Here is a 23,869-nt window from a genome sequence, read left to right as displayed (position 1 = left end):
TTAGCCATAGTCCCCTACTTCATAGGACTATGAGATTTAAATGAGTTGATATGTATAAAGCCTCTGAAACAGTGCCGGGCATGGAGTAAGTGTTTGCGTGTGTATGCGTGTGTGCGTGTGTGTGTGTGTGTGTGTGTGTGTGTGTGTGTGTTAGCTTCACTGTCACCAACACATTATTATAATTAGTATCTCTGAGCTAAACAATAGACTGTAATAGAAGAAGGAACATATCCAGCCCTTATTTGCTTTTATATTTGAAATGCTTAATCTCCCTCTTCCCACCTAAACTGCAAACTCCTTAACAATCAGTACGGCTTCAACCCGTTATTTTCCATCTACCAGTCCACACACATTGCAACTAACATAAAATTAGCAAATAGAGTCTAGTTCTGAGGCTTAAATGTTTTATTAAAAAGTTGTAGACAGTGCTTCAAGTGCTGATATTTTCAGAGTTCACTTTAAAAATAAACTTATATTTCCACAGGAAACTGAAGCTTTCATAAATATATGAAGGATAGACTTTAGTTGCAGAATTTCACTTTGAAACTTCATAGGTATCATCAATATAACTAGCTGTGGCCTGGAAGCTTTTGACATTCAAGGAAGAATGCTGTTATGAATCAAGGGATTATGGGCATGTGTTCAATAAGGAATATATATTGATTCGTATCTCTGCCATAGCAGATAAGCACCCATTTAACTGTTTAACATGACAGCACTTATTACCTCATCTTGTATGGATCAGAAGTCCATAACTGGGTGGTCTGCTTAGCATCTTGAAAGGCCAACATCAAGGTATCCACAGGATTGTATCCCTACTGGTGGCTCTAGGGGAGAATATACTTCCAAGTTCCTTCAGGACATTGGCAGAATCTACTGCTTGCATCTGTAGGCTGAAGGTCCTGTCTCCTCGCTGGTTGTCACCTGGAAGCTGCCCTTAGTTCCTATAGTCCTCTTTCTGGTTTTTAGACACTAGGACCTATATTTTAGTGCTAGCAATTGAATCCTCTCAGGCTTGGAATTCTCTTCTCTTCTGTCATTTCTCATTGACTCCCACAAGGGCAAGTTCTGTGTTTTTAAAGGTTTATGTGATTAGACTGTGTAAATGTAGACAACCCAACTTTGCTGTATCTACAAAATACCTTTTGCTTTATCATGTAATATTCACAGATACTGAGTAGGTTACTTATCTTTGGGGGACCCTTGTATCCACCAAAGAATGATAACACACTTCCTCAGAGACATCCTAGGAATTTAACTCTCCACACCTTTTAAGGGTCTTACATTAAGTAACTTGGTAAGAGAGACCAGCTCTAGAACATAATTTGCCTGCTATAAAATCTTTATAAACTCTTTATAAAATCCACCAAACTCTATTGCTTTCCCTTCACAACTTTTTGTTACTCTACCCTCAAGCCTCAGCCAGGACGCCCAAGTTCATCTTAGATTATTCATTTGCAGCCATTTCTACCCCTTGATATGTCTTCCTACCTTTATGAGTCTATCTAAAATGTTCTTTCCCTTCCTTCATTGAGATAAAGCCTGCATTTCAATTTTTGCATAGTGCTAATCACAATAATCAAGATTTATTTTTTTGTAGCTTTCATTTTTGTCTCATCACCATCACATAGTATGCATGATCTGAAAAACATATTACAATTTATATGTACGTTTTTAAGAAAAACCACTTTTTGTTGTTTAATATTATTAGATTATTTACTTATAGTCATTTATGCTTCTTTTAAAAATTTGGAAAATGTTTAAAAGTAGAAGGGTGAAAATCACCCATAGTCCCAGTGTTCAATGAATTAATCCTGTAATACTGACCACTGAATAGCTGATAAACTATAAAACTTATTTATTAATCAGATTATTATATCTATCATTATGTCAATGTTTTTAGTTTTAGGAAAAATATTGGTAGCACAGGATGGCAGCTAGAAGTAAAGATCACCCTGTTTAGTTCCATAATCTCCTACACACAGTACAGAATATAAAATAACAAAACAATAAATTGCACACTTTTGTGGCACTTACTATGTGCCAGGACATTGTTTTAAAGCTTTTCATATATTTACTGCCTTAAGTATCTGAATATTGCCTTATATATCTGACCTATGGCACCTTGTGCAGATAAGTTCTTAAAAACGTTTTGTAATTTATATAAACATGACCCAGAATAAACTGAGTTCCTATTTATACATCATACCTCTTACATGTGTTTGTAGGTTCTTACTCAGCTACCTGGCCTCCTCATACTCTTCCATAGACCACTGAAGCTTGAACTAATATAATCTCCAAAGATCCACAGACTCTTTTGTTTTAAAGAGCAAAGTTTGGTTACATAAGTAAAAAAGGCTTGTAAGTTTTTCAAAAGGTTTTATGATATTTTTTTCTTTCTTTTTTCTTTTAACGGTGTTGAGGGTTGAATCCAGGGCCTCATGCATGCTAAACATGTATTCTACCACTGAGCTACAACCTAAGCCGCTATATTTTAAAAATCTTCTGTAAATCTTTGGGCCTGACTTCCAATATACAGTTTTGTTTTGTAAATTAAGTATTAATATGTTTAAGCCCTTCTTTTAGAAAATGCGTTGTTAGGATTTATTCCTTAGTATTTCCTCTAACCCAAATTCAAATCAAATTAAAATGCTGGTTTAATTTTTCTATGATTAGCATAGAATCTATTAAGCTTGAAAAAGTTACTGTTACCTGCTAAGCTATAATATATTCTTAGGCATAGTTTCACCTTCAAGCTCTAGGTAACATTATATTAAATGAGATTTGTCCTGTGGTCTTAGCATTTCTGCTGAATCACCAAGCCAAGAACAATTGGAGAAAACTGCTCAGAACTAGAGGCCAGGGCTAGGTGCATCTCTGCCTGATTCCATTATCCCTTGAAGCAGCAAAATTTCTCCTTTCAGCACCACTCACCCACTTCATTTCAAGGAAATATTGGGGAGGCTTGAAGATTATCCCAGAGGAATTAACAAAGAACACTTGTTTAAAGGGAGTTGTTGCAGTGCTGCAGGGACACTTAGTTGCATAAGTGCAGGGGGGCACATACACACTGAATCAAGTGGTGGCAGGGCTTTATCACTTGAATTATCTAGTATTTGTCTCTGGAGTTTATGGGACAAAGGGACTACTCCCATTAAAAACACCACCACCAACAACAACAACAAGAGAACTAACAAAAAGGGGCAAAGAGAGGCAAGAAAGGAACAAAGAGATGTGCTGTGCTGGGATGGCCTGCTCCTCCAGAATTGGGCAGTACAATAATGCTTTCATGTTTCCTTTGTGTGAGAAGGGAGTTGGGTGTAGGTCATTTTGAAAACAAGACTCCTGGAAAGGTGGGGTTCCTCCAATAGAAGGAAACTATAGGCACAAGCCAGAGGCAAAAGGAACAGTTTGAAAGTTTCAGAAGAAGAGAAATGACTGAGGTCTTGGAACTGCAACTGATGGCTCCAAAGGAACAGGAGTATCCAGCCAAGTCACAGGATGACCCCATGTAGAAAAAAATAGATTTCTACAGCTCTTGCACAGAGAACCCTGAAACCAGATCACAAAACTGTAGCAGTCAAGAAAGACCTTTACTGACATGATCTCTTCCATCTAGCCTCTCAAACCCTCACTGGGGTAGTGCTGGGGGTAGAGGAAGAGGAAGGGCAGAGAAGGAAAAGCAGGAACAAGATGAGAATGTCAACCCAGGCTTAGGTTAGGAGGAAGGTGCTGCTCTGGACCGAACAGACTAAAGCTCTGATGTTGGACTCAACTGGACTTCTCGTATCTAAATGAATTGATTGATCTGTGAAAGCCAAGGAAAGCTATAGATCTACCCAAAGCTTCATCCAGGGGTGGAATGAGACACTCAGAGCTGGCTGGAGAGAACAGTGGTGAGAAAAATTAAAGGATTTTTCTGCTTGTATGTTATCAAATCCAGCTCATTTAATAAGCTATTTAGAATTCTCCCCTTATATCTGTGAGGAATTGGTTCCAGGATCCCCAAGAATACCAAAATTCTCAGATGCTCAAGTCCCTTAAATAAAATGCTGTGGTATTTGGATAAACCCAGATATATCCTCTCATATGCTTTGAATCATATCTAGACTATTTATAATACCTACTATAGTATAAATGCTATATAAGTAATTATTATACTGTATTACCTAGAGAATAATGATGTGAAAAAAATTCTGTACCCATTCATTACAAATCCATTTTTTTCCAAATATTTTCAGTCTGAAGTTGGTTGAAGGTGGAACCTGAGGATGTAGAGGGCTGGCTGACTATATATACTTGGTTTTATGGTAAAAATAGACACATTTGAGTGCAAACAACATTTTAGTTGTTATTTATATCTGACCTTTGCCTTTTTTTCCTTATTTTATCTCTGAAAATGTTTTTCTTCCACCTTAAACAGATCTTCCAGTAACTGTCATCTTTGGGTTTAATCTCCAATATCAGGAATATCTATCTGTCTAACTGAATTATTTAAAAAAAAACTCATTGAGGAAACAGCATCTGTGAGCAGTATCTGATGCAGTACAAAATTAAAGTTTGAAAGGAAAAAAAAGGCACATTCCCCACATATACTTCTGGCTTCAAAGTGCTTCCCCACCCTCCTCTCTTGGCTTAGGTAAGTAACACAAGGCATGGGAAGGAGGGCAAATGTGAAAAAGATGCATGAATTTACAGTCCACACTATCATTACCTGACAAATCGATTCTCTCTTGCTCAGAAAAGCAAATGGGATTTGGGGGTTTCCTTTGAGAAATAGTTTTGCCATGGGTCTTCCTATTCTATCTGTAATATAAGTGAACAGAGAAGAAGACTTTGAAGCCTTCCTCCCCTGCTATCTTTCTTTCAAAGGGAACAGTCTTGATGTTCTCAAAATATCAAAAATTCCACTAAACTGTAACAGTGCCTTATGCTAATTACTGAGGTATACTATGTAGTACTTGCAGTGTGGAGGTACTGGACAGTTAGCTCTCTGCTCAACTGATTTCACCTTAATGAAACCCCGAGTGCTAACAGGGTCTCCTGGGTTCTCTAAACAGTCTGATTCTCCCTCCGCATTCCAGTCCATCCAACAAGGATGTCACCACGTAAAGCTCCTTACAGTACATCCCAATCCTCTCAGGTGCTTCAGTGGCTATTTCTGTCTACCTAATCAAATCTCAACCCCTCCCTCTGCAATTATAGATGTGAGACAATTCACCCTGCCCACCTCACAAAGGAGATTCTTTATTATTGCCACTTGTGAACTGCACACTCCTGCCACATAGAAATGATACTCATTCCTTAAACCTACCCATCTCTGGCTTTTTGTTCATGCTGTTCTTTCTAATTAGAATGCTATTTTTTGTTCACTCTCACTGTCCCTTATGTCCAACATACATCCAAGGCTCTCCCTCCATGGGATGTATCTTAAACCTCTGAGCACCACGACTTTTTCTTTTGACCTTCACAGCACATTGTACTCACTATAGGAAACTGACATTACGCTACCTTTTATTATAGCTACTCACTGGTAAACAGCAAGCCGCTTGAAGACATGGACCACGCCATATTCTTTTTAGTTTTGTTTGTTTTTTCCTCTGAGTTCACGCAGTAGACCCAGAAAACCTGAAAACCAGCTTGATGAACTTCCAAACTGCTAAATCAGACAGATATGCAGACATGCTTACCAGTACTTAAAGATTTCTAATAGGTTAAAAACCAAAATGCTTTTGATATACCTTTTGATAGCCATCATTTCATGAAAACCCTCAAATAAGGAGAGAATTCCAGAATCAAACTCCAAACCCAACCTGTTGAGGCCCATTCAATGAATACCAAGTTTTCTAAGTGATAATAAAAAGAAAACTACCCTTTTCAACCCTCTATTGTTGTTTAAAATTCATATGCATGTTAATTAAATCTTTAATACAGCCTGTTGTAAATGCTTCATCTCTCCAAGTGTATAATTTACGCTGTGATGTAAGACTGTGTGACAGCGCACAGAAGGCATCAACAGAACACCTGGACAAGGTCAAAATGCACCAACCACCGTCCTCTGTCAGCCTCTTACACATTTCTCACTTGGTCTTCATAAGTCAACACCAGGCTAATACATTAACACCTGTGAATTTATTTCCCTAAGAGATTTTCCCATATAGAAGTTCATCTTTGTGTGTTTTTAACAGAAAAAAGGATTGAAAATAACTACAAAGTTTAAATATAGAGGACACGCTAAATCCATGAAATGGGATACTCAGCACCACTGTAACTGCTCTAGGTAGTACTAATATTAGCCCTGGAAACACAGTAAAAACGAAAGACTACAAAATCAAAGGTTTGGGGGTTTTGTGTTTAAAATAAATATACACACAAGAAAAATAACCTAGAAAATAATAAATCCTTCAATGTTAATAATGGATTGCTTCTGAAGAGCTTCATTTGGGGCATTTTTTGATTAAAAAATTATGAAGTGTTGACATTCAACTTAAACAAGCCAAGTATCAGATGAATTTGAAAGAAGCTGCAAAGCAAGATCAACAGAGTTGATAACCATCAGATTTACTTTGACCTTCACGAATACAGGAAAAAATGCATGCTATTTCTACCTACTGTTTACATATATTTACATTATATCCTAATTTGTACAGCAATATGAAACAACAGAAACTAATTTAAAATTTACCTTATTCTATCATTACTCAAAACAACAGCAAAAACAAAAGCTCAAAAATTGTCCCTTTTTATATGCCCCTTGGTCCTTGTCCAATTATGGCTATAACAGTGACTTAAGTGTACAAAATTACTTTCATCTAAGACAGACATAATAAATCCTATTTTAAACAAATACACACAGAAGTGTGTATGAAATGTTCATGGTTGTTCTTTTATAATTCCTTTAGCTTCCCTCAGAGAGGATTTCATAGTAACTTTGCAAACTTGTGATGTCAATATCCAGACTGATGGCTGAATGGTATATTTCTGTTCCTTGCCAATTAAAAAAGTTCCTACTTTCTATGTGTATTGCATATCAAAGTGGTTTTCTTCATTTTGGGAACAGATACCAAATACTATAATATTCATGTACATACACACACACACAAAAAAATCATAGGGCTCTTCCTCTATCTCTGAGGGACTCACTGAGATACTCTTGAATGGTCTCCACTCACCTTTCTGAATAGATATTTTATTTACTTTTTACTATTTATTTTTATTTATTTTTTTTTAAAGAGAGAATGAGAGAGAGAGAGGGAGAGAGAGAGAGAGAATTTTTTAATATTTATTTTTTTTTTTTAGTTCTCGGCGGACACAACATCTTTGTTTGTATGTGGTGCTGAGGATCGAACCCGGGCCGCACGCATGCCAGGCGAGCGCGCTACCGCTTGAGCCACATCCCCAGCCCACTATTTATTTTTTTTTATGCTGGGGCTAAAACCCAGAGCTTTAATCTTACTTAGCACAACTAATACTGGGCTACACCCCCAAGTCCCCAAACAAATGCTTTAAAATAAAGGTCCTCACATAGGCTCATTTCAGTAGGTGAAACAGCATGTATTAAGCTGTTCCCCAAAACCACATTCTCAGAGCTAGGGTTCCATTAGATCACCACATAATCTGGGTAGGCTCAGATAGTTTCTTTGGAATTAGAGATGATGACTTAGTAATCATTTTAAAAAGGTATGTGTGTGTATATATATATGTGTGTATATATATATCACTCTTGTATTTTATGGTATTTGTGGATATATTCCCAGGATGATAAAAACAATTTTAATGGGAAAGAAACATTGAGCATATAACATTTTTATTAACAAGGGATGGCAGTATACCATTCAGTGATCTGTTCAGTATCAACAGCCACAGATTTGTAAAGTGTTAACTGTCAGATTCCAACTAAGGGGAACTGCAGGAGCTTTTTAAACATGCTCTCTGTATGGTCCCAGAGACCCAGAGATGGGCAGCCCACAACCCATGGCCCTCTGACAAGGTAGCCACGTAAGGGCAGCACCAAAGCACAAACAGGGTAGGGAGTAGCAAGCCCTGCAGCTCCCCAAAAACAAATGAAACAAGCAGCCTACACAAGGGATGTGCTACAACTGCACTGGCTCATTTAAAACAAACCTCAAAACTGATTTGATTTCTTAGGCCTTGCTTGATGCCTCCTCTCAGAACTCGGTCTACCTGGCCCTTCCCCAAATCATATATCCTCTCTTAAGTCACTGAAATGGATATAGCCAAAATAAGGATTCTAGGTATGAATTTTACTTTCCCCATAGATAAGAAATAGAAGGTAACAAGAAGTTTGTGATCCTGAGACAGCCAGACAGGTTAGTCATTCCCTGGGGGAGTAACTTGGTTTTTTTCCTCTGAAGAGACAAGCCTGCTCAGGTCTATGAGAGGCTGAGGGGAGGAAATTAACTACACTCCATTTCTCAATATTCCATAAAGGAAGAGGCAGACAGACAATAAAGGGAGTACTGAGTGGAAACTAGGTGTTTGTGTTTCTAAAACCCATTTTTAAATGGTTTTGAAAATAAAATTATTACTTGATTGTGCTTGTCACATACTCATTGTGACAGATTCTCCCGCTTCCACTCACCCAACATTACTCAGACCTTGCTAACTTGGCAACCAGTCCCTTAAATGAGCCTCCAGTAGCCTATCATTTTAATGGTTCATTGAAATCCAAATCCCATGCTATTTCCAACTTAAAAAGCTGTCACTGCTATCTTCAGATACTACCACTCAAAGAGGAATTTACCCAGTGTATCAAATCCAAATTGTTGAGTCATCAAGAAGAACTGACTGAAGGACTCCTAGCCACTTTAACTCTTTCATGCATTAAGGAAGGGTATAAATAGACCCCCGTGGCAGATGCAGCTCAAAGAAAATGACTGAAGTTTCAGATGAAAGATGAGTTGTAGCAAATGGGAAAGGAGCTTTAAATGAGTAAAAGGAAAACAGGAGAACAGGCTCTGTTGCTGAGAAAAACAAAGAATCTTTAAAAGTTTAGTGTCATGCTTCTGCTGGCGGGACAACTGTTCTCATTAAGACTGCCTCCTGGTGGTTCTGTAACAAGTACTGCTCAAGAGAACTCTAAGGAAAAGAAGGCATGAAAGGAGAATCAGAGGCCCCAGTTAAGTACAGGTCTTGTTAATAAGACCACAATCAGATCAGTTTATCTACAAAGCAGGATCCCAAATGGTGGGAAGTGAGAACATGACTTTTGTAAAAAAAGGATGCTAGAAAATCTGAAAGAACAAGTTCACGGTTGATGTGAAACAGATGGAACTGTGAAGATTCTTTAGACACCAAGCAGTGAAAAATGCTTTTGTGAAGTTGACATTGTACAGCAGTTAGTTATAGCCACCTATTTTTCCCCCTAGAGAGATGAAAAAAAAAAATAAAATCTATAGCAGATTCCTTAATCTCTGTTTCACCTAAAGTTCTATATCCTAGCATAGGTTTGTGCTTCTTGGGGCTATAGCTCATTTCAGATCTTTTCAAACTGATAGCAGCCATCTCTTTTATAACTTGGGTTCAACTGACAAGATTCTAGCTCTGTGCTATTTCTCAGAGGAGCAATGATTTGTACCTCAAGAATCTATGAGAAGGAATTTGAAAAATACCAATATACACATCAGAGGATGCAGTTCTATGTTCAAGCCAGGTGAACTGAGTAAAATGAGCCCAGGGATAGAGCAGAACCACACAACTAAAGAAATCTAAATGGATGAAAGGGATAGACTGAGTCAGCTCTGAGGAGGAATGCAGGGGGTGAGAATGCCTGTCACATGGTCCAGGAGTATTCAATATTGCTCACATCCACATTGAGCTCTCTTCTTAAATTCTGAATGCCCCTTTTGTCATTTTAATTCCTCTCTCAAGATATGGGCATAGACTCCCTGCCAGCACCAAGGCTGGGTTTCACTCTAGGCACTCAAATTGTCTTCTCAGGTGGTCTTCTCAAGAGGGTTGATTTTGCTGGACCAAGCAGCATAGAGGACACTGTGTGCTACCACCCATTCATCAGTGATGTGTTGCCATCCAACCAAATAGGAATCCAACATATACATTTCACAGCTGAGCTGAACGCACATCACTGCAGGAGTTTCACAATTAAACCAGCAATAAAAATCACAAGTTTTACTCAAGCCCATATTAAGATGTCTGTATTTCTCTCTCTCCACAATTTCCATCGTGAAAAGGTAGCCATTAGAAACAGAAATAACTAATAGGTTTTGTTTTGGGTGTTGGTCTTAAGTACATAGAGAATGAAGTCTAGAATTGGTTTTTACTCCTTTTAAAGGATGTCCATGTTTATATTACCTATTTTTGGACACTTCCCAAATAACTTCTCAATTCTTATCAATGCCTCAATATTTACCTTGTTTTTTAAATTTACATCCTTGAGAGATGCTTTGGTTTGGATATGAGGTGTCCCCCAAAATTTCACATATGAGACAATGCAAGGTTTGGAGGAGAAATGATTGGGTTATAGCCTTAATCCAATGAATTAATTAATTCCCGATGGGATTAACTGAGTGTTGACTGGAGGCAGAGGAGGGGTGTGGTTGGAGGAAGTGGTTCATTGGGGGTATGGCTATGGGGTATATCTTTTGTATCTGGAAAATGGAGTTTTTTTTTTCTCTCTCTCTCTCTGCTTTCTGATCACCCTCTGCCACACTCTTGTGTTATGATGTTCAGCCTCACCTTGAGCCCTGAGGAATAAAGCCTGCTGACTATTGATTGAGACCTCTGAAACAGTGAGCCCCCAGATAAACTTTTCCTCTCCTAAATTTGTCCTGGTCAGATCATTTAGTCACCCAGAGGAAAAAAAAAACTGATTAAAACAATAGCTATGGCTTTGAAACAATCCATAATGCACCATAAAATTTTCCCTGTGTTTAGTCTTGAGCAAGCAGAACCCTAGGTTATAATATGAATATATAAAAGTTGCCTCATCAATTCTGAATACTCTATTTGTCATGAACACTGGAAGAAGCAAGTTTAAAAATAAGATTATGCTCAGAACTTCAAAAATGGAAACTAATAGGCTGAGGGACTCAAGGGACTTTCTCAGCTGACCAGTTTTATTGGTCCTCCAGAGCCTCAGAGTCAAGTAAAAAAGAAAAGGTTTTCAAGCTATCAAAAAAGCCAGGAGATATTATAAAGAGGCTAAGGTATAAATCATATGTGCAACAGGGAAACAGATTGATCCCAGATAACAATCGCCAGAGCATCTGTGAAGGCTTCACATAAAGACAAGGGTCCATTACATCCTGTCCTTCCTTAAGCTGAAAACTTCCCACAGAATTAATTATTTAAGTTTTTGTATGTCAGGCACTTGGAAAGGTCACCATTCCCTGAAAAATAACTAGATATATGATTGGACCATTTTAATTGTTCATGCTTTATATAAAGTTGACAATTCTAAATCAGAAGGAATTATAAAGGCACTTTTATTTCTACTCATGCACTGTTCCTCATGTCCTTCAATACGAAAATTCACTAGAATTGTCTTATAGAGTAGAATTTCAGGTATTTTTTTTTTATAGATTACAAGATCTTTCCTACTGATAAATCCAAGAGAAGGACTAGGAAATAAACTATAGGGATTAAATAAATAAGAATTCTTTTTTTGTTTGTTTATTTTGTTTTGTTTCAAGAGACAGGTATACAAAACTTCCAAATTTGAAATTTAAAAAGGTGCATCTGCAAGAGGGCAGAGCTAACTGTACCGCTGGAAACCACTGCCCCTTTCAACTGCCCCCAAAGCACACACACCCTCAGAGAGAGCACATCAGCAACTCTATATTACAAATGTGACTTTTGTTTTCACTCCTTTACTGCCTGTACTCCTAGTACAGGAGAATGGTTAACTTGGGTGATGCATGTAAACATCTCTCTTGTTGCATGTGATTAGCACCTGGGTAACTTAAAATGTATCTACCAGTGCCAACAGGTGCTACCACATTCTGAAGAGGTGAACCTAGCACAACAGTCCCTTAATAAAAGCTAACAGAATGACCAGTGGAATTTTAGAACTTGGAGAAACCTTAGAGATGGTTTAGCCCAACAGCTCAACTTGACCAAGGGTCACATTGTTAGAAAAAAAAAAAAAAAACAAGAATCAAGATCCTCAATCTCAGCACAGGTTTTTGTTTTGTTTTGTTTTGTTTTGTTTTTTACTCTTCTAGGCTGAGCAAGCATCCTTTGAAAAGACGAAATTGTCTCTTCCATCCTTTTATTCAAAAATGCCCCTCTTATAATTTACCTTGATTTATTCAGTCTTTCAGCTTGAGTATTTTCCCAGTTAGATTACTTTAACTAAATTCATAGTGAACTCTTTTGAACTTGATTTCCAGGGTAAAAACCACCCAGTTGTTCCTCTCCCTGTCCTCTCCTCTCCCTGGTGATCTCTCACTGTGGGTCTTCCCTAGACTCCTTTTTCTACTCTGCTCTTGCATTTGTGACGCCTCTGTCTGCTTCAAAGGACTTAGCCCTGACCTCCGTGAACACCAGACTCATGTCTCCTGGTTTTCCCTGAATACTTGTATGTTCTTATCTCCACAAACATCAGTATGTACCCCCAAATCATCTCCCTTTCCACATACTTTACTAAACTTCTTAAAAGCATCAACGTGTGTCCATGCACGAGAATCTGGAACTTAATTTGTCTGACTCCCCTTCTACCTTTACCTAGCCCTACTGATTTTTAACAATTCTTTATGTTCCTTATTGAACTTGTCTTTCTTTTGATTTCCACAAAATCTACCATAACCTAGGCTTTCCTCAATTTCCAACGGTCTCCCTTCTTCCAACCTTCTTCTTTCTTAAATATTCACTTCATCAAATTAATCTGTTGTTAAAAAAAATCTTTCATTTTTTAAACTAATGCCTTCTCCTCTAATCAGATGGGTGTACTATTTTCCCACTGCACCTTCTTATTCCCACACCTTTCCACAGTAAGTCCTGCAGCTAGAAGAAATCTCCAAGATCATCACCTGATCAAAGCTCTGCTGTCTTCAGTGGTGGTACAGTCACCTCAATGGTGTTCTCTGTGACTGTTCTTGCATTTAAAACCTAGACATCACATTCTCTGGTGTTCAGTTTCCAACCATATCCTGTGTCAATTTTCTAATCTACCTGTCTTGCCTTCTTGGGATGGCTGTAGGAATCAAATCTTACATATCTTTACCATTTCTGAAATAAATGTTCTATATTATGAAAAAATGAGAAATGACATTTAAGAGAACCTGATTAGGAGAGAAAACATTCTGAGCTCAGTTTCTGGTTTTGTTCCTTTCTAGCTGGGTGAAATTACTTAACCTCTACAAGATCTGATATCTGCAAAACAGAAGTAATACCGGCTACTTCATAGAACTGTGGTGCAATTTAGCAGAATGTATACACATGTGTATGTACATGTATACATACATACATATAGTATATAACATGGTATCTGACCTAGAGTGAGTGATTTTTTTAAGATGTCAATTATTATTTTGTTTACAATAGGCACTCCTCAATTTGGATCCATATTTTAAACAATAGAAGCCATGCTAAATATTTTTTTCATAATATGCTGTCAATATTTCATTTCATGTGACATTTTATACAACCCATCACTATACCTAATAAACAATTACTTTCCTAAGCTGCATGCCAGAAGAGTAGAACAAACAACTTTCATTATTCAAGCTATGCCCAGGTGACAAAACTGATGTGTAACACTGTGCAGATAGTTTCATCCATACATATAACCCAATCAAATGTGATTTTATGCAATAATCGTTTTATTAATGGAATTCAAGCAGAATAAGGAATCTTTGGGAAGTGTAGAAAAGCTTCCCAATAGCCAGGTCAATGGGTAAGATTTTGTAACTCAGGATTGCTAGAGCCTGTCAAAAAAAAGTTTGATGATTAATGACCTCAGCCAACTTTTGCTATGAAGAAAGGCATGAACTCTCCTTCAATTAGCAATGCTCTTACCATGTTGAATCAGTGGCTTTAATAACCACAACAACGATGGTGTAGTACAGTACATTAAAATCCAATGTACTGTACTACATTGGCTGAGGATGTTGCTCAGTGGTAGAGTGTTTGCCTAGCAAGTGGGAGGCCCTGGGTTCAAACCACAGTACTGCAAAAATACAAAGACAAAAACTAACCAACCAACCAACCAACCAACAAAAACCAACATCTTGCCCTTTTGTTACCTAAAGTATTTTTCCCATAATAAAACAGATAGTCTTTTGTACTTTGTGCAGCAGATCACAATTTTTCCTAGGTTAAATCATACTGGATTTAAACAATCAGATACTATGCCTCCACGAAGACTGCAGGAACTTTCCACCGGGGATATCTGCAATCTTGCAAAAGCGATGGCATCAGGGCACAGAAAGTCAAATCCACTTTCTCTCTGCCATGCCTTGGGCCTCCCACAATGAAGAGCAGCCACCGGGCAAATCTCTCTCCACCACCACCCATACAGGCTTCCTTGGAAGACCCAGCCTCATTACTTCTGCACCCCTAGACAGGGAAATTGCATGGCCTTACTGCAGAGGTTAGACGAGCAAGAATCTCATCACTGCTTTCTTCGGCGTCTTCAATTTTCTGATGAGACCTTTGAGAAACAAAAAACAAAGTATTCAACTTTGGTCACTCAAATTAATCTTCCAAGTTATAAGGAATAAGGGCAACAAATGACACCATCATTATGACATAAGTGAAAGTATGCAAACAGCATTGTGTCTGTAAAGCCACAGAAACACAATCCTGCTGCAAGACAACTATTTCTTAATCATTAATTAGTAAAAATATCTTTATACCTGGGTACAGTGGTGCACACTTATAATCCCAATGGCTGGGGAGGTCAAGGCAGAATAATCACAAGTTCAAAGCCAGCCTCAGCAATTTAGTGAGACCGCAAGCAACTCAGAGAGACCCTATCTCTAAATAAAAAATTAAAAAGGGCTGGGATATGACTCAGTGGTTAAGCACCCCTGGGTTCAATCCATGGTACACCCTCTCCCAAATGCACCAACTGAATTCTAAGGATCAAGTGCTGTTCTTCAAATATAACAGAATAACCCTGACACACCCAATGCAAATATGGGCATGAACAAAAGCACATCAGAAATATAAGGTGGGTAAGTGCTAAAATTTCCTCTAGATATAAATGAAATCCAAGTTTTAAAAAGTATAAAATGTGAATTTTTCACTACACTTGAGTTTTAGTTTAAACAACTTTTCTGTGAAATAGTATGTTTTAGGCCTAATACTATAATGGAAATTATGAAAATACAAACGGCAGAAGAAATATGCTTTATGGTTGCGAGACCACAGCCCAGTGGAAAAGCCAAAACACAAAACAAAACAAAACAAAACAAACATGCATTTGTGAAATAACTAACAGGGTAAGGTATATCAGTTTGTTTAGGAAAAGTCACATTAAAAGTGTTTTTACTAATTTATTATAATTATACATTATAATCACATATGCATAGAACATCATTTGCTCCATTTAAGTCCCAGTTCTTCCTCTTTCCTTCCCTTCTTCTTTCCCCTGTTCCCCTCCCTCCACTCTGCTGGTCTTCCTTCTATTCATATATTGTTTTGTAATTGAAACTTTATATAGATATACACATAGGTGGAATTCACTGTGGTATATTCACATAGGTTCATAGTGTGATTTGGTCAATTTCATGCTACTGTTCCTCCCTTTTCATGTCCCTTCTCCCTCCTCCTCAATCCCCTTCCTCTACTCCACTGAACTCTTTCTAAGGGATCCCCTCAGCCACCCTGCTTTCATTCCTTTTTTTGCTCTAGCTTCCTCATATGAGAAAAAAAAACTGGACCCTTGACTTTCTGTCTAGTTTATTTAACTTAGTATGTTGTTCTCCAGTTCCACCCATATACCAGCAAATGCCATAATTTCATTCTTCTTTATGGTCGATTAAAACTCCATTGTGTATATACACCATATTTTCTTGATCTATTCATCTGTTGACAGGTACCTGGGCTGGTTCCATAACTTGGTTATTTTGAATTGTGCTGCTATAAACATTGATTTGCCTGCATCACTATAGCATGCTGATTTTAGTTTTTCAGCATAAATACCAAGGAGTGGGATAGCTGGGTTGTATGGTAGTTCCATTCCCAGTCTTTTGAAGACTTTCTATACTGTACTCTAAGTGGTTTTACTTAAAAAATTATATTTTTAACTTAAGTTGTGAAAAAATTTCCACTACGCAAATGTATATACTAATATAAAATTTTCTACTTAAGAAAAATCTTACAAATGACATTTTTTTCCTGGTTTGATCAAGGAAAAAAATTGACTAATGCCAACTGAATATATAAAATTGTCTCCCAAATCTATTTCCACAAGTAATCCCTTTCGACACATTCTATGCATGTGGAGGGTTTCACAGTAATTGCCCTGTAGAGCCATGTTATCAGAATCACAATCCAGTGATTGATTTCAATCTCAGAAGTGGCAGTGGGCCACCTGAAGCACAGGCCTTGTGGGGCAGGAAGGTTTCTCCCAGCTCACAGGAGAGCTGAGCAGCAACTCTTCAAGAAGGGAAAAGCTAGTCGGATCAATTCCAGCATTGGCTTCTTGCTTCTGTAAATGTTATTACACCCTTTTTCAGGAATAAAAAAAAAGTCACATCCTTTAAATCAAAGCAATGAATTACAAGCCACTGCCTTTACAAGAATTGCTAGATGCAGGTATAGAACAGTGCTCAGGTTGTCAAGTACCTTAATTACTCATGCAGCAGCAAGATATCTGAAAATCTTGCTAATGATCTGCCCAATAAAAACAGTGGGAACTAAGCATTATGCCTTGGCATACTTAAAAAAAAAATAATCTGGATAATGAGTCTGTCAAACAGCAAATTTTATTATTAAAATTCTACTGAGAAGAGAACTATCTGAAACCCTTTACAACCTAAGCCACCAAACCAGACTTACGTGATTAAGCTAAAGTGACTGGAGGGATCTGACAGGAAATTAAGAACCAAGCACCCTAGAGACAAGGGCACCAAGCAAGGGCTTCTGCTTTGTCTGTCTTAGAGAGCATGGGCTGGTGCTGCCTCTTCGTGATTCTCAGACCCCAAAAGATCCCTGGAGAATTAGTTAATGGGCATGAGGTGTTTAGTGCTAGCACAGATTCTGCCATGAATCTAATTCCAATAAACTGCTGAAAGAAACTCAAAATTCCGAGGGAAGCACGCGTGTACATGACTGGTAATGGTTATTTCATGAGCAATTGGCTGAGCTATGGTTGCTCTAGTGACAAATAATTCAGTCCCTGCTCCGAAGCAAAACTATCTTTCATCATTCTTCCAGCACAAAACATACCTTGGCAAAAACGTTTCTGAAGGAAATAGATATAAAAGAGAGTGATGATCTCCTGGGAGCTATCCTGCCGCCCATATCCCACTTTTACTACCTCAGTCACCACAATTTAGATTTATACCCAGAACTCCCAAATCCTTCTCTAGCTTCTGAATCCCTCTGAGCTTCCCTGTTTCTCCATCTGCCTTCAAAATGACTCTATGTGGCAATTCCAGGAACTTTATGCTCACCCAAGTGAGCCTCTGATAGGTTCTATGAATTGCACCTAACTCACACTGACCCCTTTGCCTCCAGCCGACACATCTATCCGGGCCTCTCACTCCTTGTGGCACCCAGGTCATACCATGGCCATCTCTTCCTTGGCCAACCACCAGATCCTCCTCTTTCATTTGGTCCCTCGCGCCCCCCCCCCCCCTGCCAGGCCTCTCAGACAGTCCAGGCATTTGACCTGTCTTGAATACATAACTCTGATCACCTTCCAATCCACTTGTTTGGCTCTGTTCTCTCTTCTTCTGCCCAATCTCCTGTAGATACCAAAATTACCTCTCGAGAGCCCAGGTCTGGGCTCGCCATTCCCAGACCCCGTTCTTCAGGTTTACCCCCACTGCCTGCTGAGAGCTCTAAACTTCAGAAACATTCTTCCTTTCCTGCCAACAGAACTCAATCTCCCCTCCACCTGCAGCCACCTGCATCTCCCCTAATGTAAAGGAGGCTCAGGGGAACAGGATTGGCCCTCACAGGCAGACAGCTAAAGAGCTTGAGAAAGAAGGAAGGGGAAAAAAGAGAGGGCAGCACTTGGCTACTCTTCTACTGTCACTGCCATGGCCATTTTTTACCTTATTCCACTGGCTCAACTCTATATGTCTAAACGCCCAAAAATATAATTCACTTTTCTTAGCAAACGTATTCTTATAAAATGTAAATAAAGTCTTATTTATATGTGCAAATACACATCAGTGGAACCCAGGAAAGTTCTCACTTATCAGATCAAGTAGATAATGAAACAAATGCTGCAGAAAAAAATATCAAGTCTAATATTTGCATATTTTCCATTATTACCAAAGGGGGCTGTGAACAAGAGAGAAGCTGTGGGTTTGGTGTATCAGTGGTTAAAGAAAAGAAACAAGGAAACTTTGGCAGGAATCAGCAACTAACAGCAGTAGCAAGTGACAGACAGGAGAGAAAGGAAGTGACCCCAAGAAGGGAGAGCCATCCCTGAGTGTTTGTGCCAGTAGAAAACTCTCAGCCAGCAAGTTCTGTCTTTGGGAATTCTCCTGGTTGCTTCTCAAGGACTCAGTTTACCAACAGGACAGGCCAGAGCTGGTTAATTCTCCAAGGGAGAGTGCCGAGTCCTGGTGCCAATGTCTTTGTAAGTTTCTGAGATCTAATATTTAAGGGTGTTACTGTAAGGATACAGAATGGCAGAAGCCTTGCTCCTCTGCCCTTGTCCCACCAACCATCAAACTGGACATGTCATCATTCTACTCACCCCTCCCCCAAAGAGAAAAGAACAAGCTTCCTACAGCCTTCTCCACCTTAATGAGTAGCAGCTCCCCACTTCTAGCTGGAAATCATCCTTGACCTCCCTCTCCCTCACACTTGCTGCTATACCCATCCTGAAATCCTGTTGGCTGCTCCTTCAAAGTGGATCGCCCACTTCTCACCACCTCCATCACCACCACTGTGGTCACAGCCACATCTCTCACCTGGACCCAAGAGCCACAGTGATCTTGCAAAAATGTAAGATATAGCACATCTCTCCTCACTCAAAATCCTGGAGTGACTAGCGCCCTATCTCAGATAAAACCAAAGTTGTCTTTAAGGAGTAAAGACAGTGTATATTTAAGGTGTACAGTGTGTATTTAAGGGTGGTGATTTGATCTCTGTACACATGGTATATATAGTGGTCAGCATTGCTACCCATCTGCATGTTAGATCCTCAGAACTTGCTCAACTCATGACTGAAAGTTTGAATCCTTTGATCAACATTGTCCTCTTTCCCCGCCCTTAACTGTGATATTCTGAAGAGGTCCATATATATTTGCTTTTAACAGAGCAAATTCCTATCTTTTTTTTCTTAAAGTAAGATGGCAGAGGAATGAGAATTACATTTTTCTTGAGATCTTGATATCATGAATGCAAACACCTGTTCACCTCTTGAAAGAAAATCATTTTTCATAGAGTCAGACTGCTAGTTTTGCTGACAAAGGAAATTTACAAAACAGTGACAGATTGTGAACATGACAGGTTTCATTAAAGGTCCAGAGTACACAGTGATATATTAGTCTAAAATTAAATAAAATCAGATACTGATATCTTTTTCACATTTTATTTTGAGGAATTTAAGACTAATACTTCATATTTAACTAAACAGCTTCATTTCAAAGGCTCATGTACCCCAATCCTAAAAACTTTTTTTTTGAACCCAGGACCTCATACATTCTAGGCTCAACTCATGACTGAAAGTTTGAACACTTTGATCAACCTCACATATGCTATGCTCAACTCATGACTGAGCCTAGTGCTCTACCATGAGCTACCCCAGCACTTACAAGTTTAATTTATGCTGGAATTCCTGTAGTACACTTAACTAAAGATGTGCTCTGGCCCAGCACAGTGATACAGGCCTATAATCCCAGTGGCTCTGGAGTCTGAGACAGGAGGATCCAGAGTTCAAATCCAGCCTCGGCAATTGCAAGGTGCTAAGCAATTCAGTGAGACCCTGTCTCTAAATAAAATACAAAAAAGGTCTGGGGATGTGGCTCAGTGGTTGAGTGCCCCCGGCACCTGACCTACCCCTCTGCGAAATATGTGCTATAATAAAGAGTAAGCCATCTGTTCCCATATGTGGAATAAGCCTTGTCTATAAACAATGGAAATTTTGGAGGATTCCAGGCTACCTTGGGAGAGGGAGTGATGAGTAATAACAAAGACTAAGAGCAGAGTAATATTTTCTATAAAAACATTTAAAGAGACAGATGGAAGTTTTTGTTACCTAATATCTTAATACAAAATTTCAGCTGAGTTTCATTGTGGAAAAGGTTTTGGAAAATACTTGAAAATCCATTTGTTTACCTGAACAGTATTGCTTTCTATCCAGGTATCATGAGAATCCAGTGAGAAAATGTCAGAAGTATACATGGTAGATTTGGGACATTGGAATGGCAGACTTGAACTTGAACTTACGCAGTCTAAGAGTGTGAATCCAGCACCTTTCAGAAACTAACGCTGCCAGTGGAGTTCTCATGTTGCTTACCCATGCCAGGTAGAAAAGGAGAAATTAAGTAGGATGAGCATAAAGAGAGCAGAGGTGAGGAAGTCTGGGGGTGGGAGTGGGGGGTGGGTGCCATGTTTCACAGGGTGTTAAGGGGACCTGAATTTTGGGAGCCATTGCTACAGAACTGACATTAAATACATGACTGGGTGAGGGTGTATCCAAAGAGGCAATAGAAAAGCAGAGAAGACTAAAGACTGCTCTGGGACACTCCGTGTTTAGAGGTATTTTAAAAACAGGTTTTATTATTGTTCAGGTGTGGCCAACCTGAATAATCAGAGGACACTGGATTCAGAGAAGACTGCCACTGAAAAGAGTTACAGTTCCCAAGAGGAAGGGGAATGACATATGGTCAGTCAGGAGGCAGGGAAAATGCTGGCAAGAATTTTCTGTGGTTCCCACAAGTCATAGCAGACGAGGTGGGATATACAGGCTGAGGACTGACTAATTTGAATAATTTCACCAGGCCCTGGGGCATAGAGGCTGCCCTTAGTTGCCTGGTACCTGAGCCTGGGGTGATTAGGGAGGTGGAAAGTGGCCCTGAGGTGGAAGAAGGCTGGGCTAGGATTGGTTGATCTGCATATAAAAAGTAAGCTTGCAGGAGTTGTCGCTAGAAATTGACTATCTTTGGATGGGGCAGTCTCTCCAGAGTAAGCAAGACATCAGAGCATTGAAGCTATAGTTAATACAGTCAGGAAGAGGAAGAATAAGCAAGGGAGCCTGCAAAAGAGAAGCCAGTGGGATAAAGAACCAAGGATGCCAAGTGGAAAGTCTGCTTCCAGAAGGCAGTGATCAGGTGTGCCATGGGACACTGACCTGTCAAGTAAGACCAGAACTGAAAATCAACCATTGCATTTGACAACATGTAGACCTGTGCGCATAACAATGACGCTTTCAGCAGAGAAAGTATCAGCTGGGACAGGAGAGCCTCCCATGTTTTTCACTGTCAAGAACAAGGGGTCCAGGGACCCACACCACTCATCATGTCTCTGGATGATGTCTAGTTGAGGATCAGAGAAAGATGCTGAGAGACAGTGGTTTAAAAAAGATTTTTAAAAATTACTACATTAGAATGATTTTACTGGACTAGACAAAAATTTGGGACTTCTTCTTCTGACTACCCAATGGGATGGTGACTCATATAGATAACCAACACAAGATCCCACTAGTAAAAGACACAGAAGCTACATTTTTTTTGGCTTTATATATCTAAGTGCAACCTGAGTTCAATTTTGGCAACCCTCTACAAGTCTTTTAATAATAACAAGCATCAATTGCTCTGTAACTTGAAAGATTTTTATATATCCAAGGATCACAGGCTCTGTCTGCTCAGACACCTGCCCCTCTCACACCTGGTGAGTTGGGAGCTGCCATAAAGGCCTAGATCCTCAAGTAAATTAATGTTGGAGAGAAACATCTTCCTGGTCCTGAAGGAATGAATAGGCTGCCTCTCTACACTGCTACTTCTTCATTCTCCATCGATTCTTCCTCTCCTCCTACCCAAATCACAAAAGCAGAGTTTAGAAAAAGTACACCCTGGGTAACTTGACTTGGCTGCCATTCTGAATGAGGAACCATGACTGTTCTCTTTGCCCAAGATAGCACCCTTAACAACCAATTCTCTCCTTTTGAATTATCTATTCAGTTGGGGTATAAAAGTTATTTTGTTTAGAACAGAAATTTTGTTCCCTCAAACTAGCCTGGAAACTTGCAGCAGCTTCATTTTCCCTCCTACTTTAAACATTCTTTTTTAAATAAAAAGAAAAGAAAAGAAATCCCCTTTATTTTTTTCTCTTTTAGAAATGCATTTGTATAGAACAGAATTGTGTTTACATAGAGACATTAAGTGGTTCTCTCAAACCTAATAGCTCTTGAATATCAAAAAAGCTTATTAAAAAGAAAAAGGTTTTCAGCCCATAAATAAACAACATGAATGAACAATATAAGAATCCAGAGGGATTTAAGTAGAGTGGATCAAAATGAAACAACATATAGCTAAGAGTGACACAGAAGAATGGATTTAAATGTTTTTATTTTTATTTATTTTTTTATTACAAAGAACAAGAGCAATAAGTTACCCAAAAAAAGATCAACCCAGATCAGAGACATTATGAAAGTTTTGTGGTCAAGGTAGGACTTGGGCTCCACCTTGAGGGTTGGGTAGAATTTAACTCACAAGGACAGAGGCAGAGGAGAGAGCAAGAGTATCAGATCACAGGAGGAGTAACTGGTGTGGGCCAGAGGCTGAAGAGGTTGAGATTGCCAGGTCAGAGCAGGAGTTAGGATGGAAACATAGGTATGGAACCATGCCAAGGATTTTGACAATGCAAATGTCAGAGGACAGTGTCCCTGACCATAGTCCATTCCAAATCTACATAAACAGAATCCTGGCTTCCCAAAATTTAATCAACTACATTCTACCATTGCACGAATTGATTTATAATTCTAGCACAGGGAAAAAATTCTCTCTCTCCACTCCAATAATTTTATCTTTTTATATTTAATACTTATAATAAGGGGGACAGAAGGGTTCAGAGGTCCCCAGTGACCATTTGTCTGCAGGAGTCAGTGATCACTCACAAAAGCACATGTTCATACCAACAGCAAAAACTTGCTGATAAACATGGCATGCTATGGTGATTCTCAACTCCAGAAGCTGACATTTGTGTCCAAAGTGATCAGTGTGACAAAAGATGCAACTCATCTGCAATTCATATTAGAGCTCAAATTTTAAAAGTATTTTCATTTTTAGAAATTAGAAGAGACTCAGGCTTTCCACAGAACTATCATCTCACCCACTGACATTCAGATTTGCTTTCTGAGGTAGGAAGAAGGAGGTAGTGTTAAATCACAAAGACTTCTTGCAAGGTTATTTCTGCTGCCTTCCTGTCCCTGTTAATCTGGGCACACCCATGGGATTGCACACATATTCATTTCGTGTGCAGAACAGGAAATGGTTGAGAAGAGCTACTAGTGAATGCTGGTCCCTCCGAGTCAAAGCCAATACACCACTTCTGGTGTATAAGCATTCCACTCCTTAGAAAGCTCTCTAAAGTTTATTGACATGCTCTTTGCCTTTTCTTAGATGTTTCTGACCTTATTAAGAGCACATTACAATAAAGAACATTTTCCGTACTTGGCCTACTCAGTGATATTGAACTTTGCTTTCTCATTGTAAGGCCCTTTATGAACAGCAGTGGTGGGAAAATCCATACCATTTTA

The 23,869-nt window shown here is 38.9% G+C and overlaps 1 protein-coding gene across 1 annotated transcript in view; it reads right to left on the bottom strand.

The window, feature by feature from the left end:
* Positions 1-14,101: 14,101 nt before the first annotated feature.
* LOC143406544 (rap guanine nucleotide exchange factor 5-like) overlaps positions 14,102-23,869 on the bottom strand; it is a 55,698-nt gene continuing 45,930 nt past the window's right edge. Inside the window, exons 6-7 of the mRNA XM_076865391.2 lie at positions 14,566-14,632; positions 14,102-14,149 (exon numbers count right to left, since the gene is read on the bottom strand). Of these exons, the coding sequence (XP_076721506.2) occupies positions 14,574-14,632 (59 nt within the window). The 3' untranslated portion in view covers positions 14,102-14,149; positions 14,566-14,573. The remainder of the gene's footprint in view (positions 14,150-14,565; positions 14,633-23,869) is intronic.

This window comes from Callospermophilus lateralis, chromosome 1 (assembly GCF_048772815.1).
Source record: "Callospermophilus lateralis isolate mCalLat2 chromosome 1, mCalLat2.hap1, whole genome shotgun sequence".
Classification (NCBI taxonomy): Eukaryota; Metazoa; Chordata; class Mammalia; order Rodentia; family Sciuridae; genus Callospermophilus; species Callospermophilus lateralis.
Note: the sequence above shows the minus strand (reverse complement) of the source record. Positions and strands in the feature narration are given on the sequence as shown.